The sequence below is a fragment of the Populus alba genome, chromosome 14 (genome assembly GCF_005239225.2).
Source record: "Populus alba chromosome 14, ASM523922v2, whole genome shotgun sequence".
Lineage (NCBI taxonomy): Eukaryota > Viridiplantae > Streptophyta > Magnoliopsida > Malpighiales > Salicaceae > Populus > Populus alba.
The window spans coordinates 14,366,462-14,388,465 of record NC_133297.1 but is presented as its reverse complement, the minus strand read 5'-3'; the positions used below and the strand labels follow the sequence as shown (position 1 = coordinate 14,388,465).

At 30.5% G+C, this 22,004-nt stretch overlaps 1 protein-coding gene across 1 annotated transcript; it reads left to right on the top strand.

Annotated features, from left to right (window-relative positions):
• The first annotated feature begins 12,153 nt into the window (after positions 1 to 12,153).
• Positions 12,154 to 18,919, top strand: LOC118040444 (uncharacterized). The gene is made up of 11 exons (XM_035047395.2): positions 12,154 to 12,688; positions 12,838 to 12,932; positions 13,328 to 13,385; positions 14,026 to 14,220; positions 14,646 to 14,722; positions 15,303 to 15,385; positions 15,620 to 15,671; positions 16,062 to 16,130; positions 16,980 to 17,066; positions 17,168 to 17,229; positions 18,383 to 18,919. The coding sequence occupies exons 1-11, from the start codon at positions 12,571 to 12,573 to the stop codon at positions 18,615 to 18,617; spliced, it is 1,131 nt and encodes a 376-aa protein (XP_034903286.1). The 5' UTR covers positions 12,154 to 12,570; the 3' UTR covers positions 18,618 to 18,919.
• Positions 18,920 to 22,004: the final 3,085 nt, after the last annotated feature.

The window sequence follows — 22,004 nt, the reverse complement described above, 5'->3', positions numbered from 1 at the left end:
TTTTACAAATGAGATTAAAAAAAAAAACAATATAATCAAACTGGGTGATGCTAGATATAAAATTGATAGAGATAATAACATAATAGTGTGTGGGTTTTTGAAATTTTAACAATAGAGTATAAATTTATTTGTTTTTAAATACATATAAAGACTTTAAAAATGATAATAATCAAGAAAAATTAAAGAGGTGACCTCCGCTATATAAAAACATTGATAACATATCATTTAAGTGATGAGATAGCAATTATAACATAAATATTAAGGTAAATTGTGTTTCAAACAACATCTCATAAAAAAATTAAAATTATATATATATATATATATTTAAAATTATTATTTTTATATTTTCATATATTTTGATATACTGATATTAAAAATAATTTTTAAAAAATAAAAAAAATATATTATTTTAATGCATTTCTGAAGAAAAAAAAAAAATTACTACTATACTTCTAAACACCTTATAAGTGATATATGGAAAATTAATAATGACATAAAAAAAATTGACATGAAAAAAAAAATTTTGGATGGGAATTTCTTTCCATTTATTTTGTTTTCCTTTAAAAAAAAAAACATTATATAAAATGTACTTCTAACAATGCAAGACATTAAAATCAATTTCTTTTTATATTTTCATATATTAATTAATGTCATAAATTTATTTTTTATTATGACTCTAATATAAAATATTTATTTTTTTAATTCATAAGTATAACTTTTTCATGATAATTTGTAAAAGTAATATTTTAGTTAGATTGTCATAAATATATATAAAAAATAAGATAACTATTATAAATTTTGATTTTGATTTTTTATGAAAAAAACTCCCTCTATTTATTTGGTTTTTTCTACTTTTTTAAAGAAAATATAAAATATAATTACTTTTTTTAGGGTACAGAAGAACAGAGCTGTTAAATTAATAAAAAAAAAAAAAGGAGGAAAACTTTCCCTCAAAACTGTTTTGAATTTTATTAGTGTCATATAATCATCAATTTGTTATCTCATCATTTGATGTAGCGTATTATAATTGACATCTTATTATTTAAATAATACACCATTAATATTTCTGCCATGTACACATCATTTCTTAAAATTTTATTTGATTATTGTAACTTTAATATTGTATGCATTTATTTAAAAATATAATTTTTGATGTAAAATTCTTCAAAACATACATATTTATTGTGTTATTGTCTCAAGTTGTCATCTTTATTGTAGATACCCTTCCTCGAACTAGAAGATAAAAAGGGCAGCTGATCGCAGAAGTATGAAGTCTCCCACCACTCGAGAATAGTTGAGAAGTCAGATGATGATAACTCAGAATCTTTGCTTTTCTTAAGCAGTCAAAATCAATAATGGAATATGAGTAATATTAAATCAAGTAAAAAACCAAAACCATGTAATATTGTATTGATCGGTCGAAGAGGAAAAGGACACCAAAACAACATTACGCGGCTAGCAGAAGCTGTGTCTTTTGATAAAAGCAAAAGCTCAATATTCTTACTTGCTGTTGATTATGTAAAGACAGGAAAAGTAATTCTCTGTAGTCCATCAAGGGTTGGTGTGATAGTGCATCATGAATGGTTGAAGTTTTGTTTTAATTATATTTTTTTAAAAAAAATATTACTTATTACACACCATAATTTTACATATTCCTTTAAAAACTCTATCTTGAAATCTTGGTTACAAAAAAACTATAATTTATAAATTTTCTTAAACCTATCTTTTCAAATTATAATTGTAAAACTATTATTACAATGTCAAACATACACTACTAGTATAAGCTTTTTTTTATATATATAAAAAAAAATATCCGATCACAATCTACTTCATGGAGGTTGTAGTTCTTATTCAAAATATTCACATATAAAAGACAAATGAGCATATATGTTTTGTTTATAATCATGTAATTCATAAGATCATAGTAAAATTGCAATCATATTAAAGACTACCATATTTACTAAGAAAATATATAAATTTTGATAAAAGATTAAAATACAATCATAGCATAGCACGCATACTAATCATGTATATAAAAGAATCAAAATAGCTACTAGCATACATTCTAAGCATATATTAAAAAAATACTTAAGCAAAACCAATAAAGATACTTGTTCAAGAAATTAGCACATAAATAATTTGAAATATGTTGTTGTTATTGTTGTTATATTTAATCATTTATCCTTAAAACTTTATTACTTTTTACTAAATATAAAATGTCTGATTTCAATATGTCTCCTAATATTTCAACACTACTATCTTATTTTGGTGTATTCTTAAACAAAATCCAATGAACCAAGGAAATTGGACTTGAAATCTCTCAACAAGGACTAATCTTAAGCTCTAGATTTTGAAGGACAATTATGAACAAAAAAAGCTTTAAGAGACCAGAATGAGAAGGATTGAAAAAATAGATGAAGAAGTGTCTATAAAAAATAGTAAAAACAAAAAAAAACCAACCTCAAACACTCTTCTTTAGTCATTTTTTGTAGAGAATTTTAGGGATCATAAGTCTCATAACAGGATTAAAAAAATGTCTTTTGAATAGGAAAAATTATTTAAGTTTGAATAAAAACCTTCTAGAAGCAAATTGATGAGATTTTATCATTTATGGGTTAGATTAGACAATACAATGAGCTCAAATAAATAATTCTTTATGGATCAAAACGCCCAAATTTAAGCTGGCAGTAGTCTAAAAATTTATTACAATAAAATCAAAACTCAAGTCCGGTTCGAGGCCTGAGGCCTTAGCGCGAGGTGTGTATGTGTGCGTGCGCTATTTTAAAAAATAAAAAGTGGTTGGCTTGTGAGGTTTGGAGATGCCCAAGCCATTTGAGCAATATATGAGTCATCTTCCAATGGACTTACAATGGCTTACGGGATGACATTTTTATTGTCTCGGTTACCATTCCATCCCTAGATGACCCATGTGGCCAATGGTTTTAAGTTTCTTTCTTTTTTTTTTCCTCTTCTTTTTCTCTCTCTCTCTCTCTCTCTTTAGTGACATCTAATATTTCAAAGTGTCCCTTCAATTTATTTCTCATTTTACTTTGGTCTCTATTCTTTTGATTATAATTTGTTTTATTTAAAATAATTTATAAATTGAATTGTTTTCAATTTTATCATCTTTCAATTTTCATCTAACATACTTGGTCCTTATTTTTTATTGCTATTTTTTTTTTTTTATTATTTTCTTCATTTGATTTTTTAAAAATGTTTTCCTCTAATATTTTATTTCATTTTTTTTATACTAGATATGGTTCTTATTCTTTTGATTAATATTTTTTTTTATCATTTTTCTTGATTTATTTTATTTTTCTTGTCAATCATTTTTTTATTTCATTTAATTTTTTATACTAGATTTGATAATTATTCCTTTTGATTGCTATTTTTTTTTATTCATTTTCTTGATTTAGTTTATATTTTAAATTGTGTCACTTATTGTTTTTATTTCATTTATAATTTATATTAGATTTGATCCTTATTCTTTTTATTGCTAATTTTTTTTTTATCATTTTCTTGATTTATTTTGTTTTTTTTTTTAATTTTGTCACACATTGTTTTATTTTATTTAGTTTTTATACTAGATTTGGTCATTATTTTTTTTAATGCCATTTTGTTTTATTTTTTAATTTTGGATGATTGAGAATTTTTATTCATGGTTTTTATTTTTTTTGTCTTTATGGAGAACTCGGTTTCATAACTTGAGTCACGAGTTTCAGATATTTTCTTGATTTGACTTTGATTTTTTTAGGTTATTTTTTTAATTATTATTTTTTTAATTTTATCTTTCACTTTAGTTAATCCTAACATGCTCACTTGAGTCAGGTTTTTTTATTTTTATGTTTTAAAAAAAAAAATTGCAATTTCATCCTTAAACGTTTGATTTGCTGGTAATTGAGCTTCAATTTTTTTCTTTTTATGAGGTTATCCTATTCTCAAATAAAATCATTAAGATCTTTTAAGAATATTTAAAGTATATGTTTTTATAATATTAACAAGTATTTATTTTTTTCAATTTGTCATTGTTGTTGTTTTTATTATTATTGTCATTGGTTTCATTATATATAATCATATTAATTAACCAAGTTTATTGAACTCATTTGAATTAATAACATAGGATTTTAATTTTTATTTTTATTTTGCTCATTTAAAAATATTATTATTGATTAAGAATTTTATTTTATGTTAAACAAAATATGATTTAACTCGGTGTCCCACCTATCAAATCATATTTATTATCAATTAAAAAGAAAAAAGAATAACTTATAATCTAATGTGGATGAATTAATGGGTAAGAGGTTGACGTACAAGTCTCTAAAAAAATTGGCAATTTCCAAAGAACCGTAATGGGTTAATTCTTATTTCTGTGAATGATCTCAGCTAAGTTCAGTCAACTTAGAATTATAGCTTTTAAAAGATATTGATTAATGAGTTAAAGTCAAAGATTTCCTATCGCTACATTAACCTAAAAAAAAAACCATTATTTAGGAAAGGCATTTTATCTCAGTATTTGAATGTCAGTCGTCTAGGTGGAAAATATACAATGTGGATCCTCCTAATGCCAATCTTATACATATACTATAACTAAATATATTTTCTTAGGAGGAATCCATATTAGATTTTCTTAGTTATTTAACCCATGCTTTGCTATGGATTGAATAAATTTTTTTTTAAAAAAAAAAATTTAATATGCAGCCATCTTCAACACATTTTTTTACAAATAAAAAAAATCAAAATTATAAATTAAAAAGCCTAAACATGCAGTCAATTAAATAAATCGAGAAACATTTATGTTAATAAATGCAAAACAAGATATTAACGCAACTATTCGACTAGCCTTGTTGTGGGTCGAATATTTTTTTTTTACACAAAAAAAATTTAATGTGTAAGTCTTATTAACATATTTCTTAATATCAAATAAAAAATATAATTGTAAATAAAAAAAATTGATGCTTATATATAATAAGATAAAGTGAAGGTCATATACGTTAATAAAACCTTGTAAAATCTAAAGTTAACTTTTAACAAACTAGAAAGATTAGACAATGTTGTAATTGCCACACTAAAAGACATTTTCCTTTTAGTTTTTATATAATAATTTTATTAAAAAGAAAGTGAAGGGAAAAAAGAGAGGAAAGATTCCAAGAATTAATTACAAAAAAACAAGGATAAGAACAAAAAAAAATAGTGATAAATAAATCAAGTAATAAGTATGTTCAACTATAAGGTAAAAAAAGAAAAAGAAAAGGAAAAGGAAGAAATCTAAGCAATAATTTTTCTAAAACATTAACCAAAAACTTACAGTAAAAAAAATTATAATTATATTATTTATGTTAAATAATGTTTATTTAGTCTTATTTATTAAGAGTAGAATAATATTTCCAGTTTAAGGTATATATAACTTCTTTGTATTTAGATTAAGCAACTCATAATAAACAGATTATTGAGAATTCTAGCCTTCTTTTTTCTATTTGATCTGAATTATTTTAACATGGTATTAGAGCTGGTTTTATGGAACGAGATTTAATCTCAAACATAGCTTTTGCGGAAATTTTTTGGAGTTATATTTTATCTTCCGCTTCTGCAAAATCCGATATTTCATCTTTCCTTTAGCTTCTGCAATTTGGTATTTATGTTATATCTCTATAATTGTTTTGGTATTTTGTCTTCTGTAATTTGATATTTGTGTTTAGTTTCTGTAATTTGAGTTGTGGTTTGGAATAATTATATAATTTCAAGAAGATATTTGTTGAGTATTTATGATATCTATTCAATTTCTGCAAACTAATATATTTTTTTTTTCGTTGCATTTGCGTTCTGGTTCTCCTTGTTTGTTAATTATGGCTATTGAAAGAGATGATTCGCTTTAGTCTGTGAGTGTGAGGTTGGATGAAAAGAATTATTCATATTGGAGTTGTGTAATAAGAAATTTCCTTGAGGGTAAAAAGATGTGGGGTATGTTAGTGGAACTTATATGATACCTAAGAATATTGAGAAAGGGGATGTTGTTTTGATAGATACATGGGAAGCAAACAATGCAAAGATCATTACTTGGATCAACAATTATATTGAGCATTCGATAGGTGCGTAGTTGGCGAAGTATGAGACAACAAAGGAGGTTTGAGATTATCTACAAAGGTTATTCACGCAATCAAATTTTGCAAAACAGTATCAGTTAGAGAATGACATACGAGCTCTTCACTAGAAAAATATGAGTATTTAGGAGTTCTATTCTGGCTTTATAGATCTTTGAGATCATTTGGCTCTTACAGAATCAACAGAATTAAAGGCATGTAGTGCCTATATTGAGCATAAAAAATAGCAACAATTGCTACATTTTTTAACAGCACTTTACAGTGATTTCAAAGGAGTTAGAGGTTTAATTCTGCATCATTCTCCACTACCTTCTATTGACTCTATTGTATTGTCAGTGAGTTATTAGCTGAAGAAATACATCTTCAGTCTTATTTTGAAAAGGAAATTCAAAATACCTTCTGTTGACTCTATTGTCAGTGAGTTATTAGCTGAAGAAATACATCTTCAGTCTTATTTTGAAAAGAAAATTATTTCTGCTTCAAATTCTTCTGTACTAGCAGTACCCTCTAAGCCATTCTCTAATCATCAGAATAAGCTCTGCACAAGGGTTAGCTTCGATGAGTACAGTTTCTGTAAGTAGAAAGGTCATTGGAAGGTTTAGTGTCCCAAGTTGAGACAATAGAATCAAGCTTGGAAGTATGACAACCAGTTATAATCTAATGCTCATAGACCATATCAGGGTTATAAACCACAATGCTGCAGTAGTAGCTTTATCAAGCTCTATCACCGATCTTAGTACTTTAGCTGAGCAATTTCAAAAGTTTCTCTCCTTACAGCCATAAGTAATGTTTGCATCTTCTTCTATAGGTCAGTTGCCTCATAGCTCCTCAGGTATGTCATATTTTGAATGGGTTTTAGATTCTGGTGCTTTCCATCACATGTCTCTAGATTCTTCATCTTTTACCTCCATGTCCCCTTCATTCTTCATTCATGTTATGACTGCTGATGACACTCCCATGCCCTTAGCAGGTGTTGGTTTTGTTGTCACACCTCACTTGTCTCTCCTTAATGTTTATCTTATTCCGAAACTCAAATTAAATCTTGCTTTTATTGGTCAAATATGTGATTTTGGTGATTATTTAGTCATGTTTTCTGGTTCCTTTTGTTGTGTACATGATCTGCAGTCTCAAAAGCTGATTGGGACAGGTCGTAGGGAGAATGGACTATATATTTTGAATGAGTTAAAAGTGCTAGTTATCGCTGCTGCTGCTGCTGCTACTATTGATTTGTCATCTTTTCGTTTGAGTTCTTCATCCTCTAGTTTTTATTTATGGCATTCTCATCTAAGTCATGTTTCATCTTCTTGTTTAAGATTTTTGGCATCCATAGGAGCTTTAGGAAATTTGAACACTTGTGATATTTTTTATTGTAGTGGATGTAAATTGATAAAATTTTCTGCTTTACCTTTTAATCAAAGTATTTATGTTTCTTCCTCACCTTTTAATTTGATTCTTTATGATGTATGAGGACCTTCTCCTATTGCTATAAAAGGAGGGTCTTAATATTATATTTCATTTATAGATGACCATACTCGTTATTGTTAGGTTTATTTAATGAAACAACATTCTGAATTATATGAGATATATACAGTCTTTCGAGCTCTTGTGAAAACTCAACATTCTACTGTAACCAAATGCTTTAGGTGTGATTTGGGTGAGGAATACACTTTTAATAAATTTTATCAGTTGCTTGCCTTAGATGGAATCATTCACCAAACTTCATATACAAATACTCCTAAGCAAAATGGTGTTGCTAAAAGAAAACATTGGCACATTGTTAAAACTACTCGTTCTCTCTTGTTGTCTGCTTCTGTTCCTAGTGAGTTTTGGGGAGAAATTGTCCTTACTACTGTAAGTTTGATTAATACAATCTCATCTTCTAATAGTTCAAGTTTGTCTCATTTTGAAAAGTTATATGGGTATGTCCCTGATTATTCCTCTTTTAGAGTTTTTTGTTGTACTTGTTTCATTCTTCGTCCTTATGTAGAATGTAGTAAGTTATCCTCTCATTCTGTTATTTGTGTCTTTCTGGGTTATGGTAAATGTTAAAAAAGGTATCGTTGTTTTAATCCATTAATTCAAAAACTTTATGTGTCTCGTCATGTTGTTTTTCTCGAGCATATACATTTCTTCTCTATTCTATCTATTACTCATGGCTTGACTAAACATGATATTATTCGTATAGACCTATTTTCTTAGGATTCTGATAGTTTATCATCTTAGGTTCCTGGTACCTTAGATACCCCTTCCCAAGTTCAACCGTTTTGTACTTATCATCCTGCAGGTACTAACACTTTACTCTCCAGCACACTTGAAGCTCCATTCTCATCTACAACCCCTTAAGCTTCTTCTGAGATTATGGATCCACCTCTACATCAATTCACATGCATTTGTAAGTCCACAAAACTACCATATTTTGCTTATTCTTATTATTCTTCATCTTTTTCTTTCTTTTTAGCTTCTATTCATTATCTCTCTGAGCTCTCTTCCTATAAAGAGTCAATTCTTGATCCTCTTTGGTAGCAAGATATGGATGAAGAACTTTATGCTTTGCGTAAGATAAATACTTGGGATTTGGTTCCTCTACCTCCTAGTAAGATCGCAAGTCTGTTACCAGGTTCTATATCTTTTTAAGTGATTCTCTTATTTCTTGAAAGAGCAAGAAACAATTTATTGTTTCTCAATCATCCACTAAAGCATAATATCATGTCATGTCAACTACCAAAGAGATTGTTCGGTTATGTCAGTTACTTGTTGATAATGGAGTTTCATTTTCTCATCCTACTCCTATGTATTACGACAACTAGAGTTATATTCAGATTGCTCACAACTCGATTTTTCATAAGCGAACTAAGTACAATGAGATCGATTATCATCTTACTCGTCATCATCTCAAGCATGACACCATTACTTTGCTTTTGTTTTTTCTTCCTTGCAGGTTGTAGATTTCTTTACCAAGGCACATTTCATTTCTCGTTTTTGTTTTCTAGTTAGAAAACTCTCGATGCTTATAGCTGCCGCATTGTAAGTTTGAGGGGGGATGTTAAATAATGTTTATTTACTCTTATTAATTAAGGGTAGAATAATATTATCAGTTTAACCTATATATAATTTCTTTATATTTAGGTTAACCCTAAGCACTCATAATAAACACAGATTATTGAGAATTCTAGCCTTTTTTTTTATATATATTTGATCTGAATTATTTTAACAATTTCTACTTAGTATATGTATAATTTTTCTATTCATCTAAATAATTGATGCTGTATTATAAGATCAATCAAAATTGTGACAAAAACCCATATTTAAAATCATTACAAAAAAATAATCTGTAATTATTCAATTCATACGAGAAAAATAGAGTATATTATAAATTAGTCACTTTAGTTTTTATAAACAAATCAATTAGTCTCTCTTGTTTCAAAAACTAATAATTTAATCCTTTTTTTTATTTTATGTTCTTCTTCAATTTATTTATATTTTAAAAAAAATTAAAAACAATTAATGAAAATATTAAAAAAAAAAAGATATTATTTAAAGTAAAATAATATTAAATTATGTGATCGATACTAGTTAAAAAATTAAAAAAAAATTAACTTTTAAAATAAAAGATATTAATTAATTTATTTCTAAAAAAATAGAGGGACTAATTTATAAAATACTCCAAGAAAATATAAACAAATTATTATAGTATAAATTAAAAGATATGGTGATGTTATTACTAACCATTTCACGAAACACTATTTATTTCAATAATATTTTTTATTATTATAGTATAAACTAAAAGAGGTGGTGATTTTATTGTTTATCGTCTCACAAAACACTATTTATTTTAATAGCTTTTTTTTCCTTTTTTTAATATATATATATATATATATATATATATATATATATATATATATATTCTATATTCTCGTACATCAATGTTTAGTTTATTGGATTTTAGGCTTCATAACTTATTGTGATTTGTTTTATGCTTGATTAGCTCGGTCTCATAACCCGAGTTCATAGGTTTGATAAGTTAATTTTGTTGACTCGAGTTTTTTTGTATTATAATTTATTGTTCACCACCTCACAAAACACTACTCATTTCAATTGTGTTTTTTTCTTTCTTTGTTTTTTAATCTATATTTAATTTCTAATTCCATACTTCAACATTTAATTTATTGAAGATTGAGCTTTGTAATTAATTATGATTTGCTTTATAAATGGTTAACTCAATTTACTAGAGTTTTCTTTTTTCTTTTTATTACTATAGTATAAACTAAAAGAGATGTTGTTTACCACCTCAAAACACCATCTATTTTTATAGTGTTTTTTTTTAATCCAAATACATATTTCTTTCTCTAATTTCATACTTTAACATTTAGTTTAGTGGAGATTGAGTTTCATAATTTATTGTGGTTTACTTTATATGTGGTTAGCTTGGTCTCATAACCAGTGTCACAGGTTTGACAGGTTAACTTGATTAACTCTGGTTTTTTTATCTTCTTTTAATTGATATTTTTTTTTCAATTTCATACTTCAACATTGAGTTGATTGAAAATTAAATTATACGATTTATTTATTTATTTTTTATGATGTTATCTCAGTTTGATGGCTTGGGTTGCGAGTTTGGTGATTTAACTTAGTTGACTCAAGTTTTTTTATCTTTTTTTCATTGGTATTTGTTTTTTTCAATTTCATCTTTCAACATTAAGTTAATTGTGAATTAAGTTTCATGATTTATTTTGGTTCACTTTCTATGAAATTATTTGTGTATTATAACACAAGTTACGTGTTTTACGGGTTAACATGTGTAAACTAAAGTAATTTTATTATGTTTAGTTTTTAGATTGAATTTTTCTCAATTTCAACATTCAACAATGCATTTATTAAATATTGAGTTTCATAATTTATTTTGGTTTTCTTTTTACGAGGTTATCACAATCTCATTACCTTGATCGCGGATTTAGCAGGTTAACCCGGGTTGACTTCGGTAATTTTTTTGTTTACTTTCTATAAGGTTGCCCCAATCTTATAACTTGAATCATGGATTTGATAGGTTAACTCAGGTTTAAAAAATTTTGTTATTTTTTAATTTTTTTAATTTTACCTTTCAATATTTGGTTAATTTGGAATTAGATTTCATAATTTTTTTTTGTTTTGCTTTCTATAAAGTTATTTTAGTCTCATAACCAGGGTCACGATTTTGGCGAGTTATCCTGAGTTGAGTCATGTTATTTTTTTTTATCATTTTTAATTTTATCCTTAAATATTGAAATTGTTTATCCCAAGTCATATGCTAACTCAAGTTTTTGTGTCCTTTTTTAGTTTTTTTTTCTTAACTTCATATTTTAACATTTAATTGATTTAAAATTAGGCTTTATATTTATTTTTTACTTTTTATGAGTTTAACCCAATCTTATCACCTGTGTCACGAGTTTGACTAGTCAACATGGGTTGACTTGCGTTTTTTTTAATCTTTATTAATTTTATCTTTCAATATTGAATTGATTAAAAGTTAAACTTCATAATTTATTTTGACTTGATTTTCATGGAGTTATCTTAGTCACTTAACCCGAGTTGCAGTTTTGAAGGGTCAACCCGAGTTGACTAAAGTTGTTTGTTTTTTAGTCTTTTTTATTGATTTTTTTAATTTTATCCTTTAATATTGATTTTTTTGATAATTGAGTTTCATATTTAATCTTGATTTGTTTTTTATGAGATTATCTTGGTTTTATGATTCGAGTTGTAAATTTAAATTTTGATAAATTAATCCGAGGTTAACTTGAATCAATTTAATATATTTTCATCTTAATATTTTCCAAGAACATGTCTCCTTAATTTTTTTATTAAATTATATTCTAATGAATTTTCAGATTATTTTGAATTTATAAAATTAATTAAATCAATACCAAATCAATTTTTTATTAAACTTTTTTTTTCACAACAAAACATATTAGCAACATCTTTATGTTTTTTTATATTAAAAAATTTATATGACCGGCAGCGCGGGCAGCTATTTATAATAAATATAAGAAGAAAGTTGGCCATCAAAATTGCCGAACCTCTCGTCTCCCTCCCTCTCCTTCTCTCTCTCCAAAGTTCAACTGCTGGAATCAAGTTCCGCATAGAATCTGGGAACTCCAAACAGCCGTTGATTGATCTTGATTCTGTTTTTGTTGGAATCAAATTGCATGTAGAAAGCAAACTTTCCTTTTCCACCTTCACTGTCAAGTTGATGGCTGTCACTCACTCTGTATCTATCAATATCATCATCAAGACATCAACCATCAACCCTTTTTTCCTGTCATTTCCGTCATCAAAAAGACTAAACCTGAAGTGGGTTCATATTCTTTTGCCAACTCAATCCCTTTAAGACATTACAAAGTTGGGTTTTGTTTATTCTTGAACTACACAACTGGGTTTTCGGAAATTTTTTGTAGAATGTTATGTGTTTGTGTTTAACAGAGATATTAAGAGAAAAAAAATGTTGAGCTTTAAGGAGTTTTGTACAACGAAAACATTGGTTGCTCTTGGGTTGGGACAGTTTCTCTCTCTCCTTATTACTTCTACTGGATTTTCATCCTCTGAACTTGCTAGAAGAGGTGCAACTCCTGTTTCTTCTTTCATTAGCTCATTAAAGATTTAATTTTTATATCTTCACTTGCTCTTCTTCCCCCCCCCCCTTTTTTGTGTTTTTGATACAGTAGTATTCTAACTGGATTCCCTGTATATATTTGCCATTTCAATTCAGGAATTAATGCACCGACTTCTCAGTCTTTTCTCAACTACGTTTTCTTGGCCATTGTTTATGGAAGTGTTATGTTTTACCGGAAGCAAGCACTTAAGGTGATTTTCTTTGTTTCGCCTTTAAATCCAATTCCTTATCACAACACCCCCCCCCCCAAATTATTGACTACAAGCAATTGGTTAGTTATCAAGTATGTAATTTAAAAGTTAACTCATTTGGGATGCAGTGGATGGGTGTAAGAAAGTAAGGACATGAAAAACTGAGAGAAATCCCGATTGATCATTTTTTGAGGTGATAGGAGAGTTCCTGATGAAATAATTCCTCTGAGTAGAATATTGATGCAGATGCAATATAAACCAATTTGAGTTGATAGTGAAGAATTTGGGCTGAAACTTTTTTTTCAATGATCTTTTTCATTGTTTTCCTTCATTTTAATTTTAATTTTAATTTGAGATGTTTATGTTGTTGAATTTTCTTTTTGGAATCTGTGCAGGCAAAATGGTACTACTATGCGATTCTTTCATTGGTGGATGTCGAAGCCAATTTTCTTGGTGAGTATATTACTTGAGTGGCGGTACTGACTAGGTATTTAGATCTTGTATTTTCTGCACTACCTTTGACTTTTAATCTAAACATTTGTAACAACAGCTTTTTTTTCATTTGCTTTCAATCTTTTTTAACCGATCTTGTATTTTTAGTATCTACAGATTAGAGAATCCTAAAGATGTAAACTTCCTGCTAGGAAATTGCATATCTCTTTATTATAAAGCAAATAATCAATTTGGTATTGGTGGTCTTTTCACTGAAGCCCCATTCATTCTCTCTGATTAGCATCTAGTTGTGATTCTATGAAATTGCATTAAGTACTTTAAATAGACATTTTGCTCCTTGTGGTGTGGTCAATCATGAAGCTGGTTACTTCTCACACATTCTCAGCAGTACAGAGTTGCTTCTGCTGCTGATAATCTGTTCTGCTATATGGTTGAAACAATTCTTAAAAGAATTAGTGAATTGATAAATGAGAACAAGTTATTCTACCTTGATGTCACTGACCTTACTGGCACTTGCATTGTATCTTTTTCAAAAAGAAATGCTACCTAATCCTTTCATTATTAAAGTGTAAACTGAGAATTGTGACTGTTAAAGTGATTCATGTTTATGATAATTGATCTTATCCTCATTCATGAGCAGTGGTGAAGGCCTATCAGTACACACCGATCACAAGTGTCATGCTGCTGGACTGTTGGTCAATCCCTTGTGTTATGGTTCTTACTTGGTTTTTCTTGAGCACAAAGTACAGATTCAAGAAAATAGCTGGAGTGGTAGTTTGTGTTGCAGGCCTTGTTATGGTTGTTTTTTCAGATGTTCATGCTGGTGATCGATCAGGTAAACATATGCTGTTTCATTCACTTTACCATAATTTTGTCCTGCCTCTTTCATTCAATTTTCATTAGTGTTTGGTTGTTGTTTGTTCCATAACCTTAGGCCATCATTTATACTCAATGGTAAATCATAATATATCTTTTGGAGGGAATTTTTCCATTTCCTTATAGCCGTCCTTGAAAATAGTATGTTATGTTGGTGTCTTGATTGTTTCACTTGCTTGGAAACCAGGCAAGGTTGGTATTATCAATTACCTTGTATGCCTAAATTCTCCAGTGCTGGAGATACTGTCTCTACTTTAAACTTTAAGATTCAAGATGCAACTGTAGCCATGTTATTGTGTATAGTATTTCATATCCATTTCCATTAAAGTTTTTTCTCGTTGTATTGAATGATCATCTCTGAATAAGTGGGCTTTTTTCTTGTAGGAGGGAGCAACCCTCGTAAAGGAGATGCTCTTGTTATTGTTGGTGCAACGCTGTATGCTATCAGTAATGTCAGTGAGGTAAGCCAAGTTGCATGCTATAATTTTGTCTTGCTGAATATTGGTTCATGTTCTCTGATCCTCAATGCTGCTTCCATTTGGCAGTTGTTCTCTCATGAGCTTACTTTTTCACAAAAGTGTTACTGACATTCTAGTTGATTATAGTGTGTACAATGATGACAATTTTTGCTTTATTTTTGGTTTTTAGTTTGACCTTGGGAGGCAAGGTAAGTAGCTGTTACCCTCTTCTTGATATTTGCTGCGAAACTTTTACATATAAACAAGGCAACCAAAAAAAAAGGAAAAAACACAGAGAAACAGGGAGAGAAAGCTAGCTTAATTCGCACTTTCTATCCTCATGCTACAGCTTGATTTTTTTTATTTGAGGTTTAGGTTTGAAGTTGGTTCTCCAGATATTCATTGGATGGTTTCTTACTTATGGATTGCAAATAATTCTTCTATTGAATAATTTAAAGTCTTAAGTTTTTATTCATTCTTTCAAGGGGGCTTTAAAGTAATATATGTTTCAATGATATAAATTTGTTATATTTGCACTGTTAAAAAATGATTTATCCAATTTTTATTTCCATCTGTTATGCAGGAGTTTCTTGTGAAAAATGCTGATAGAGTTGAGCTCATGTCGCTTCTGGGATTTTTTGGTGCCATAATCAGTGCCATTCAAATGTATCCTTAATTTAATGACTCATTTTGATAGCTACGAGAAACATCAGCTTTTCTACTGATGAGCTACCTTATTTTATTCTGTATAAAATTTTTAATTGTTTCTTAAGTGATCGACTTTAAAACTTCATGATATCCAAAACTTGTGATTGTTTGGTTAAGTTGATTGTGCGGTTCAAGTTGGTAAATTGTTGCTCTCTTTTTTTTCCAATTTTTATTCCTTAGTGATAACTGCAGAAGTATTCTGGAGCGCAATGAAGTTAAATCTATTCACTGGTCAGCTGGGGCAGTATGGCTCTTGTCTATTCTCTTCTTCCAAAGCATTTATATCTTGCATTTATTCTTTTATTCTTTTTCTCTTTACTCACCAATCACAATAGAATGATAGCTTGGTAACTGATGGTTTAATAGTTCTGTATAGATGTCTTTGTAATTTACTCCTGGTGTTAGATGATGCTTAACTAAAATCAATTCAAACACATCAGTAAAATGGCTGAGACCAAAAAAATTCAAGAGAAAGATATGAAAATGAAGGTGGGGTTTAAATATCCTGTCAGTATCAATGGGATAATTGATTTGCTTTAAATTTAATGCATGAATTTAATACATATAGAAGTTTTGAAATTTATTCATGCTTAGAGTTTAATTTCATTTGTTTGCTTTATGGTTTTGGTTTCAGGCTCTTCCGTTCTTTGGATTTGCAGTGGCAATGTTCCTGTTGTACTCATTAGTCCCGATCCTGCTTAAGGTATGGATGTGAGTTACTTTAGGACTAACTAAAAGTTTGTAAGAACATGGCCAGACATTGGAATGAAGAACTTCAAATTGGAGTATGAAAGATGATGGTTGATTGTGAGCTACCTCTTTGAATTGAATTTCTTTTTCAAATTTTATATCTTATATGTATCAGATTAAAATCTTCTTAGCACCTAAAACACTTGTTATATTAATTGAAATCTGTTCATATCCCACATATACACTATCAATGATTAACTTAGAACCTTTCTATCAGTCTTTAATCACGTTCTAAATTAATAGTGTTTTCATTTTGTCACTTTATCATTCATCAATTATTAGCACCGATATAATGCTTTGTGAGATGGTGCCAAGCCAACCATTAATAGGGCATGAATACAGTTTCAACTTCCATAATCTATGACAGTTTGGTGCCAGCATGAGAGGAGCTAATCCATATGTATCAGTTGTGCTTTTGTTATTATTTAAACCTGCACTCTTTTGCTGTCAAGGACCTTGTGGTGTCGCTACTGCTAGCCTCATTGTTTCCAATTTTCAACGTAAAATTTATTCTTGACTGTCAACCTGCCATCACCTTCATCTTATGTCTTAACTTCTGAGAGTCCTTGTCTTTTTTACATGTTTTTCATGAGCTCAGGAGGGGCTCTTATCATTTATTGTAAATTTTAACTTTTTATACCTGCAATTGTAACTTTTGGACAAATGCGTAGTTCAGTCTGATATTCCAAACAGAGTTTTATTCAACACTCGAGGACAAGTATTAATTAGGCTGACCCCATGGATGATTTATACTAGTGCATGCATGTGCTCACCTTAATATTCTGACTCCTGCTATTTACAGATTAGTGGTTCCACAATGCTCAACTTGTCTTTGCTGACATCAGACATGTGGGCCGTCGTGATTAGCATCTTTGCTTACCATGAGAAGGTTTGTTAACTAATAACGTTGTATGAATACGAGAATCCGAGTTTTATGCACGCCCAAATGTTTACACTTCGAATTTTCCCTCTGATGTCTATACTGTTCAGGTTGATTGGATGTACTTTTTGGCCTTCACTGCTGTTGCTGTTGGGCTGGTCGTTTATTCGGGGTATGCAATTTTTTTTTTTTAATCTTTCTCTCTGTTGCAGGTGATAAATTCATATGAATAATAAAAAATCACTCTGGGCTTTGATGCTTACCTAAGCTCCTTTATCAGGTGCACTAACTAGCAAATGAGTTGAAGTTTGAGTTTGAATAAACTGTATGTCGTTACATAGCCCAACTCTGTTATGATTCCAGAGGTTAGATCACGGAAAGTATTTCAGATGAAGTAGGTCTGCCTGACTTTGATGCAAGGTTCAAAACAGAGTAATATTTAGCTATGCTAGGTTTGTACACAAGCTTCGCTTAGTTTAAGGATGAAATGGACCTGATGATATTTTATTGGCTAGGCTATTCCCATTTCTGTCATGTTGAGCATGCTCTATTCATTTTACCTTTCTTGGCCCCTCGCTGCAAGTTACTTTTTGTGATCCTAATGCTCTGAGGATAGACTAATGCACAATTCCAGTAGAATCTTTAGTTTTCTGCTTGTCTGTTAGTTTTCTTCATTTCTTTCTTCCTTTCTTTCTTTCTTTCTTTTTTTTTGTTTGGGATTTTCTGGCTGTACTCTTATTGCCATTTCATCTTGCTCTAGGCTTTTGGGTTAAATACCTTTTTTATTCGAGTCCTTGCAAATGATTGTCAGCCAAGTTGTGCTCTTTTGAAATAGAAATTGCTGTGAATGATGAAGTTTAGTGTCGCTTATTCAGTACAGTGAGAAGAAAGAGTTTTTGTGAAAGTCGAGTAAAGTCAAAAATATATGTTTTCACAATTGTGGAGTCGCCATGGAACACAGTCTATATTGCACAGTCGATTTTGGAAGTTGGGTTTGCTGCTTGGAATCAGTCACTGTCCAAAGGAACAAAAACGACGAATGCTGCTGCTCTTTTAATAATGTAATAAAACTGGTATTGAAATGCTTCATCAATCACCATCCTTTCATGGACAACTTGGTTTTGGAAAATGGCTTGCTAGCATGCAGTTAAAAAATATCTGATGTCATGAAATTTCACTCTGGTGTGCGATAATGAAAAAAAAAAAATATTAACTCTTCTCACGTGTTCTTCATCTCATCCTTTGGTAATATGATGATAGGTCACTTTCTCCCTTGTTTGAGCCAACCATATTACACGTGCCCAACTCTTATGTTCTTTATGCAGGGGTGACAAGGAAGAGGATCAACACTGTGCTTATGTTGCCGATGAAGACGCTGAGTGTAGCGGTAAACATTTTGATGAGGAGGCTTGTTCTGGAAACCGCGGTCAAAAAACTATACTTGGGAGCTCAAAAACCGGGGATAGCAGCAAGCATGATCTTGCTAGCACCGGCATTGGAGATGGGCAAGACATTGAGAACAAGAATGCGGGAAAAGATGCATGGGGGAAGAAATCATAATTAGGTATCAGAGGAAGAAATGAAAATGAGAACATAGGAAAAGTTGCAGGGGCTAGAAATCACGACTCAGGATCTGCTTTCAGGGATGAGAAAGGGCACTCGTCTCACTGCTGCTCCAAAATACTGTAGATGTCGGCTAAGTTGGGGTGTTGGGTAGCAGAAAAGGAGGGGGACAATCAATAATCAATTTACAGCTTCAAAGTTTTTTTTTTTTTTTAATGCATAATTGCAGTTCTTCATTTTATGTTGTATTACACTTTGTGATCACCAGTCATTTAATTTTTTAAAGTATATTTTTAACCTTTCTTAATATTTATAACGTGTTAGGGTTTGTTTCACCAACATGACAAATGGTTTTTGTTAAAAAATTGAAAAACTACTTTGGTGGGCAACTGCACAGTAGTAAGATAAGCATACCGATTTCTCCAGATTTGCTTCCTGGTTTCACCAGAAGTGGCTAAAAGCTTAAACAGTAAGATCGCAAGCGCAAAGCCAAAGATTTTCACAACCGCTCTCCCTCCTCCCCGCCCCTAGATTCTCCTCAAGAGCTTGAAAACCTACCTTTCCTTTTTCTTGAGAATGTTGAAAACTTAAGCTTGAATGCACCATGCATGCACGCACGCATACCAGCATAATAGAAAACTCGACTGTTAGTGAATCTGAAAGAATGTTCGATTGGGGTGCGGGGCTAAAGAAATTCTGCCACGTTAACAATATTGGAGGAACAAAATAGCTCCTTCTGGTCCTTTATTGAAATAATGTACAAATATGTTAGCACAACCTGTTGCTGACAAATCTCCACTTGGTTTAAAAACAAAGGGGAAAAAGAGAACCAAGCCTGCACTTTATTTTATGAATAAAGCCCTCATTAAGATTAGTTACAAGAAGAGAACTGTGACTTGGAGTCCCCAAGCTCATCTTCGTGACTTCTAAACTTTTTTCGGCGAGACCGAGGGAACAACAGCTGATGCATCTGCTTTTGTGCAGCAACTTCACAGGTAGCCTGCAAATTATATATAGACAAAAAATCAACAAAAGTGTAACCTTTTATCCTGGATACTTGGTGTCAAGACCCGCCAAAGAGCGTGTCGCTCAATTTCAAGAACAATGGATGCCTCTATTAATTCCAAAGGCACCAATAAAACTTAAATGTTTCTTGCTTGTGAAGTTATTGAGTTCAAGTTTTCCTGCATAACTAAAAATGTTGCAACAAATGCACTTGAATACAAGCACACATTCCCCTTGATACATGAAACATCCATTTCTTCAACCAGTTACATTTTCAGTGCCTCTCATATAAAGGAGCTCACATGTGGAGAAACAACCTTAAATCAGAGGGCAGAGGATCGTACCATTATAATGAATTCTAAAGAAGTGCTCAAAGGTCAGGGGAGAGTGGTGGACACTTCACAAAGAGCATCAAGTGATTAGAAATTTTCAGAGAGAGAATAAGACTAATATCGAGGGACATCTTTGAAATGAACGTGAGTTACTATTACGCTATCACAAAAGAACTGTTGTACTTTATGGACCAAATTCAAAAGATATGGATATGCTTTAAACATGAACAAATACAACTCGAAATAAAATTGGTTTTAGAGTGACTACCTTTACAAATAGCACTGCTATATATATATAAACACCTTATCCAGCATAGTTGACATTCTGTTTCAACAATGGCAGGAACTAGACAATTTGGACAGTTACATTATACATTGGCCAAGCTTTCACATCTGGAAATCTATTACCTGATTAGCCTGGATAAGGCATTATCTGTTGTTCTACATATCTCAACTATGCATTAGATTACTTACTCGGACTTTGAAGGGGAATCGATGAGTTTGTGCTTCCACCCCAGAGAAAATTCTAACATCCATGCCAAGGCTATCAATCCCAACCAAATTAGCTCCCTATATAAATTCAAAGGGAATGCATCATGAAAAGGAAAGGAAACAGACTGACCAACTATAAATGACTGTGCTTGAGCAGGAGAGCAAACAGAAGGTTCTCAAAAATGTTGCACAAGTGTCTTAAACCAAAGATAGAAGAATGTTGTGAAAGAGACTCCAATGAAATTCTTATTTCTAATCTTCATCACAATGATTGGATAGCCTATTATGGTTGTTTTAGATAGCCTGAAAAGACCTGATGGAATAGGATATAGGGTAGCTGTATATTTGGACATCCACCTTCATTCCAATTAGTTTTTATAGCTTATAAATGAACACACAAGGGCAAAATGAGTTAATTTCCACTGATAAATTTATAGCATCTCTTTGGGAGATTATTGTTTGATGGATTCAGATGCCGTTCTTAAGGGTTTAATTGCATATTAGATTGTGTTTCACTTTTTTTCCTATCTTAAGTGGTAATAGAATACTATTCACAGATGATTTAATGGCATAACATGGATTTCAGAGAAAAATTTTCAACAACGGCAATAGGGAAGACATGGATCGTTCAAGAGTACTATTATGGAATTGTGAAAACATCAGTTTTTGCAATCATGATTTTTCTCATAGCCAATCTATTCATAAATACAAACACAGTTTTCAATATGTTCTTGACTGCAGATTACTTGACGAAACATTTTGTAAGTGGTTGTCAAAACTTAGCCCATCACGACTTTAATGAAATTCTTGAAGATCAAAGAATGAAGCTTACTGTAAACTTCAAGATGATGTGATAGAGTGGTTAGATCACTTTCAATATTGTCCAGTTTGACAAGGCAAGTTTAAAACCAGTTCACTGGCAAGAATGCAAAAGGTGATATTGGGATTACACAGGTAACTGAATGTTTTTTTCAGTCACAAAATAACCTCGTGTAGAGTTCTCACTCATGGAACATGCAATTCAATGAGGTAGGACAGCATTTAATTAACGAGGTGACTTCCATGCTAAATACAATCAATTTCAAGAGCAGCTAATGGAAGTGCATGGATATTAAGCTGTTGTCGAAAGAGAGGAGAACTACCAATAAAAAAAACAAGGAAAAACTACAAGAATATAGTAAGATACAAAATTAAACAACAAACTAAAGAAAATGAAAAAAGCAGAAGTAGAAGGGCTGACACAAACAAGATACTGTCCCTCATGACACAGAAGTATGTCACTTTATTGAGAGAAAAAACCAATCAGCGGTCGGGTCCTCTTAATCTGAAGCTGATCCTGTAACCGTTAATTTTGATTCTTTGAATACCAACGAGCCACAACATATAGATTTCTTGGTTTTGAATTTTCTTTTCCATGACCATCCATTTATTGATTTGTCAAGAAAGGTTTCAAGTTATGCAGCTTTTCAAAGATGTTTTAAGTCCTTCATTTGCTGTTCAAAGCGGACAAGCTGTAATTTGTTTGTGTCATGGATGTGAGTGTTTGTTGCCTATG